Below are 5496 nucleotides of genomic sequence, written 5' to 3'. Positions count from 1 at the left end.
ATTTAGTAAGAAGTCTAATCTCCCACTGAAATCCATATGGAGGCCAAGAAGCATTTCTAAAAAACTGCTACATAGCATGTGAATTTTAACACAAACCATGGTGCTGGAGAGAATAATGAAATATGAGGGTTTATAAATATTTTGTCACAAACCCAATACTAAATAACAGAATAAATTATTAGGACAAGAACCTGCAAATACTGAGATACAGTAATAAGCAGTACCACCTCATAAAAATAAATTTTAATATTAACAATTCAGTTTCATATGACTGCATATTAATCTATCTTTTGTTTTCCCAAGGTCAAACAATGTTCACGTTCTGTGTTGTCTTCAAAGATAGGTTTATTCTCCTTCATTCTTCTGCACTGACTGCATGGCTTCTGCTTTAACTCTATTTCGTTTTCTTTTTCTTCTTTTCTTCTTTTCAGCAGAAGGCTCCTGACCCTCCTGTGTTTTCTTCTTTTTCTTTTTCAGACAGCTGAGAGGATTGGGGCCTCCTGCCCTTTTGCGTTTTCTTCTCTTTTCACCTTCTTGCTTTACTAGTCCTTCTTTTTCTTTAAGCTCCACAATACTTTGTTTTTGGTACTCTGGAACAAGCTGATTTGTCTGCAACTTTTGAACAAATGCCAAAGACTTAGGAGAAGGTTTGTCTAGCACCATAGTGTTCTGAATAATAAAGAGGAGAGGAATACCAGGCTTCCTTTTCACTTTTTTTGATAAGTCCTGGTCCTGCAAGATTAAACACCTTAGTCAATATTTTCAGAAGAAATGGTATTTGCAATTCAAATGCACCTGCTTTTAATACAAAACTATGAAGATAAATTACATTATGAAAAAGATAAGAAACTTAATCTAGCAGATATACATGGCAGTGCCTTTCAGAGCAACTAAATTTCAATTTCTCTCCTTAGTAGCTGTATTTCTGATGCAAAAATTATCAACATTTTCCCTTTTCCTGCATGTATATGCATGCATACATTTTTTGAGAAAGAAGTCCCAATTCACTTGTATGCAGACCACCACACCTCAAGAAGTAACATGATTTTTTCTGTAATAAATAATTTTTAACTCCTGTAATTTACATAACTATAAAGAATTCTACTATAAACTCTTTTATATATACTGTATATAATTTATACATGCAGTCCCAATAACAAACCCAAGAAAAAAACGCCTTTTTTATTTGTACAGTTATTTATTCTTTAGTTCAAAATGTCTTAAAATTGAAGTTATTTGGATGTTAACATTTAATTTCATTTTTCAGACTACTGTGCAAAGCAGTTCTGGGAAGGGGATGCACACCCAAGCAATATGCCAATTAACATTCACGAGTTGTTTTTTACATGTCAATAGGTAGTCAGTATGTTTTCATACTCTTTCACCTAAACTAAGCAATATCATTACAAAGTAAAAAAAAATCTAGTTGTTCAAGCAGGAGAAAAGATTCCCTGCTTCGTAATTAGGAAATACATTAAAGAGCAAGCAAGAGCTTTACATGATTAATTCCCACCAACTATTTAAAAACCTCATAATCAAGGTTTCTGTAGGCTTCTTTATCCTTAGGTATCAAAACATCACTTCAAAAGAAATGGAGCTACATTTCCCATGAGCTTTTACCTGTGTAGCAATAAAGAAGTGATGAGGGTTGCCATCTTCAATCATGGAAAGTAAACAGGTTGAACCACTCACAGGATTCTTATGGTGAGAACAGTTTCGAACTTGAAATCTCTGGGCAATTAATTTTGCTCCATACAGTGCTTTCCCCAGTGATTCAAGTTCTTTTATGACACATCTGAAAACCAAAAGAGACAATAATTTTTGAACAAAAAAACCCTCATATTTTTTACAACAGCAAAAGGCTGATGTGAGTTACTTAGGAATGAGAAACACCCAGTTGTTCTGGGTGTCTCTATGCTCTGTAAATGGCACCCAGAACTCTGAAAGCAATAGCCCATCTGAAGACATCAGCAAGGTTTCTTTGGCTGTAAACATGATTAACCAGTAATAAAATTAAGATATATTAAATGATTTAAAAATAATTCACATCAGTGACAATGCTAAGTCCTTAAATTTATGCTTGAATACCACCAAGCATATAAACCACTATCTAACAAAATTATTTTTAAAATTTAATTTATTTTTAAATTAACTTATTATAAAACTTGAAAATGTAATTTATTTTTAAAAATGGAAATAAAAGACCTGGGGAACAACAGGCCAATCAGTCTCACCTCTTTGCCTGGCAAGATTATGGAGCATTTTACTTTCCTCCTGAAAAGTATATAAGGTGTGAGGAAAACAAGGCCAATATGGTTTCACTAAGGGGAAATCATGAAAAAAAATTGTGGCCTTCTGTGTCAGTTACAGTGCTGATGGATAAGGAAGGGCAACAGATGGCACCCAACTGGACTTAATGCAAAGTTTTGCACACTGTTCCACACAACATCCTTGTCTTTACATTGGAGGCATGGATTTGACAGATGTATCACTTGGTGGATATGGATTGACTGGAGGGTTGCACTTGAAGAGCTGCAGTAAACAGCTCAATGTCCAAGTGGAGACCAGTGACAAGTGTTGTTCTTCAGGGGTTGGTATTGGGACATTTGACATCTTTGTCAGTGACATGGACAGTGGGAGCCAGTGCACCCTCAGTAAGTTTGCCATAGACACCGAGCTGTTTGGTGCTGTTGACACTCTGGAGGGAAGGAATGACATCCAGAGGGGCCTGGAGACACCTCAGATGGACTTGTGCAATCCTTATGAAGTTCAACAATGCCAAGTGCAAGGTCCTGTGTATGGGTCAATGCAACCCAAGCACAAATGGACTAAGATGGATGAGAATGGATTGAGAGCAGCCCTGACAAGAGTCACCTGGGAGGTGTGATGGTGGACAAGAAGCTCAATGTGAGCTGGCAGTGTGAAAGCCAACTGTGCCCTGGGCTTCATCAAAAGCAGCACAGGCAGCAAGGTGAGGGAGGGGATTCTCCCCTCCTACTCCACACTAGTGAGACCCCGCCCGGAGTCCCAGCAAACCAGCTTATTTCCCCTGCGAGGCTCTTTTCATAACACTGAGGTGCTGTCTCAGACACTCAGTATTCTGACAGCAGGGAAAACACGTACATTCAGCTGGCCTAAGTGGAAGCTGGTCAAAATGACCAACAGATATTGCTGACAAAGGAAGCAAGAAGTGATGTTTAAACACGACAGGAATAGTTTGGTCAAAGCAATTCTCAAACCTTTCACAGCTAAGGACATGACTCTATACTGTTTAGAAGATGCTGAGCAAGAAGGGTCAGCGTGTTTTTTGAGCCCAGGGTGTATCTCTTCCTGGCATTTTCACTACTTGCCTCCATAGCGGGCAGTTGGCTATTCTGTTATTGCAGATATACAATGTAACTGTACTTTTGTATTTTAATATATACAATACACATAATCAAGTAATAACAAAGGCAACTTGGAGGCAACTTCAGTATGTAGTGTGCATGTTTTACTTCCGTGTCTTTGTCTAGCCTATCCTTGTCCTAGCGAACAGCTGCTTCAGAAACAAGCCAGCACTGGCAGGCTGCAGCTCCGGCCAGGCAGGAGCTCCCCCCAGATCTCCGCTTGCCCCTGCTGTTACCACCTCGCCAAGCAGACCCTGCGGGGGGGAAGAGACCCCACCCGGCCCTCCCTCACACAGCAGGGTTACCGCTGGCCCCGCAGTTCGGGCCACTTTCGGAAAGGCAGCTGGGTCCGAGGATGCTCCCAGCCTCGTGCAGGTTACCCTCAGGCCCCAGCGCCACCGCCGCCCCCGGAGCGCACTCCCCGCCGTACCGCGTGGTGCAGAGCTGCGTGGCGCCGTCCAGGTACCCGGGCAGCTGCTCCCGGATCTGGATCTTGTTGCGAAGCGCGGCCTGGCAGAAGGTGCCATCCAGCAGCACCTGGAAGGGCTCGCGGAACTGGAAGTTGTGCTTGTAGAACCCCATGATCTTCTTCGCGTGCTTCTGTCTCGTCACCCCCATGGCGCCCGCGCCGCCCGGAACGGCCGCGGCTGCCCCGGAAGCTGCGCCAGGCCCGGGCGGGGCCTCCCCGGAGAGCCGGCACCGGCCAGGGCAGCGCCGGGGCAGCGCCCGGAGAGCCGGCACCGGCCAGGGCAGCGCCTGAGGAGCCGGGACCGGCCAGGGCAGCGCCCGGAAAGCCGAGATAGGCCGGGGCAGCTGCCCCGTCCCCGTAGGGTCCCGCCTGCCCGTCCCGCCCTGCACCGGGGGAACCTCAGGGCTGGTTCATTGCGCCTTTTTCTGGGGGTGCTGTGCTTGCTCCTGCCGTTGGCTAAGATAAGAGATGCCGAGTCTTCTTTTTTTTGCTAGTTCACTGTACTGATAAAATTCCAGTTGCTGTCGCAGAGACTGTAGTTTAATCACACATCAGCATACAGAATCACAGAATCCATTTGGTTGGAAAAGCCCTCTGAGGTCATCTCCTCCAACTCAGGATCCAGCACCACTTTGTCAACCAGACCACGGCACTGAGTGCCATTTTCAGTCTTAAGCATCTCCAGAGATGGTGATTCCACCTCCTCCCCGGGCAGTCCATTCCAATGTCTAGTTGTGCCCTTTGTGTTTGTCCAATCTAAACCTCTCCTGGCACAGCTTAACACTACATCCTCATCCTGACACTTGTTACCTGGAAGGCTTAGGAATACTTAGGAAGGCTTAGTCAGTGCCCATTTATATTGTGTGCCTGTACTGGCTACATCAATCTTGAATTCAATGTGCACAAAACCGAAGTGGAAAAGCACATATTCTACATTTTAATTTTTTTTCCCCAAGACAATTTAATTGCACTGCAATCTGGGGACACAGCTGTCATGGAAAAAGTGCACAAACTCCTCCCTGTACAACACTAAACATGAACACACCAGACATCTGGCATTAAGAAACCAAACTAAATGCCCCTGTTTTAGGCAGGCAAGAGGATGTGATACCTTAACACCATCAAAATGATAATTGGAGACATCTGTCTTGCTATGTAGGTTCCACAGGAGACATCTTTCTGCCTGGGACAACTGTACTGCAAGCAAAACCATGGTAAGCACCTGCCAGTTTGTTGTAATCAGTCAGGCTGCTCTGAGATCATTTAGGCAAATACTCAGCTGTCATATTGGCCTTTTTGCTAGCAGAGACATGGAAAATAAGTGCTTCCAAGTAAGTTAATGTCAAGAGAAAGTGAAAAATAAAGGATTTGATTACTATTCTAGAAATTCAAATGTTTGCATGGAAAAGTATTTTAAAACACTTATGATGAAAAGTGCAAAGAAGGGGTGATTGAGAATATTTTCCATGGATCCAGTTGTGTGAGAATATTTTCCATGGATCCAGTTGTGCTGTTGACAGTATTTTTCTGCCAGTAAATCCTACTTTCCAGCTGTCTTCAGGGGACATTTGTGCGTGCTCCTGAGTATCATGCACATACATGGATATATGCACATACATGGCTTATTATGAGCTAAGTGAC

General features: G+C 43.2%; 1 protein-coding gene across 1 annotated transcript; it reads right to left on the bottom strand.

Moving 5' to 3' along the window:
• Nucleotides 1-224: 224 nt before the first annotated feature.
• Nucleotides 225-4070, bottom strand: UTP23 (UTP23 small subunit processome component). The gene is made up of 3 exons (XM_030239408.2): nt 3817-4070; nt 1621-1795; nt 225-732 (listed from the first exon to the last, which is right to left on the bottom strand). Exons 1-3 carry the CDS (start codon nt 4002-4004, stop codon nt 346-348), a joined length of 750 nt encoding a protein of 249 aa, XP_030095268.2. The 5' UTR covers nt 4005-4070; the 3' UTR covers nt 225-345.
• Nucleotides 4071-5496: the final 1426 nt, after the last annotated feature.

Source organism: Serinus canaria, chromosome 2, assembly GCF_022539315.1.
Source record: "Serinus canaria isolate serCan28SL12 chromosome 2, serCan2020, whole genome shotgun sequence".
In the NCBI taxonomy this organism is placed as follows: domain Eukaryota; kingdom Metazoa; phylum Chordata; class Aves; order Passeriformes; family Fringillidae; genus Serinus; species Serinus canaria.
The sequence above is the reverse complement of the archived record's forward strand: the minus strand, read 5'-3'. Positions and strand labels throughout refer to the sequence as shown.

What these genes read in the sequence shown, in the direction of transcription:
- UTP23 (XM_030239408.2), bottom strand. Translation starts at nt 4,004, where the DNA reads ATGGGGGTGACGAGACAGAAGCACGCGAAGAAGATCATGGGGTTCTAC. An exon ending in ACGCAGCTCTGCACCACGCG is followed by an intron (nt 1,796 to 3,816) that starts GTACGGCGGGGA and finishes TTTGGTTTTCAG; the next exon opens with ATGTGTCATAAAAGAACTTG. An exon ending in ACTTCTTTATTGCTACACAG is followed by an intron (nt 733 to 1,620) that starts GTAAAAGCTCAT and finishes TTAATCTTGCAG; the next exon opens with GACCAGGACTTATCAAAAAA.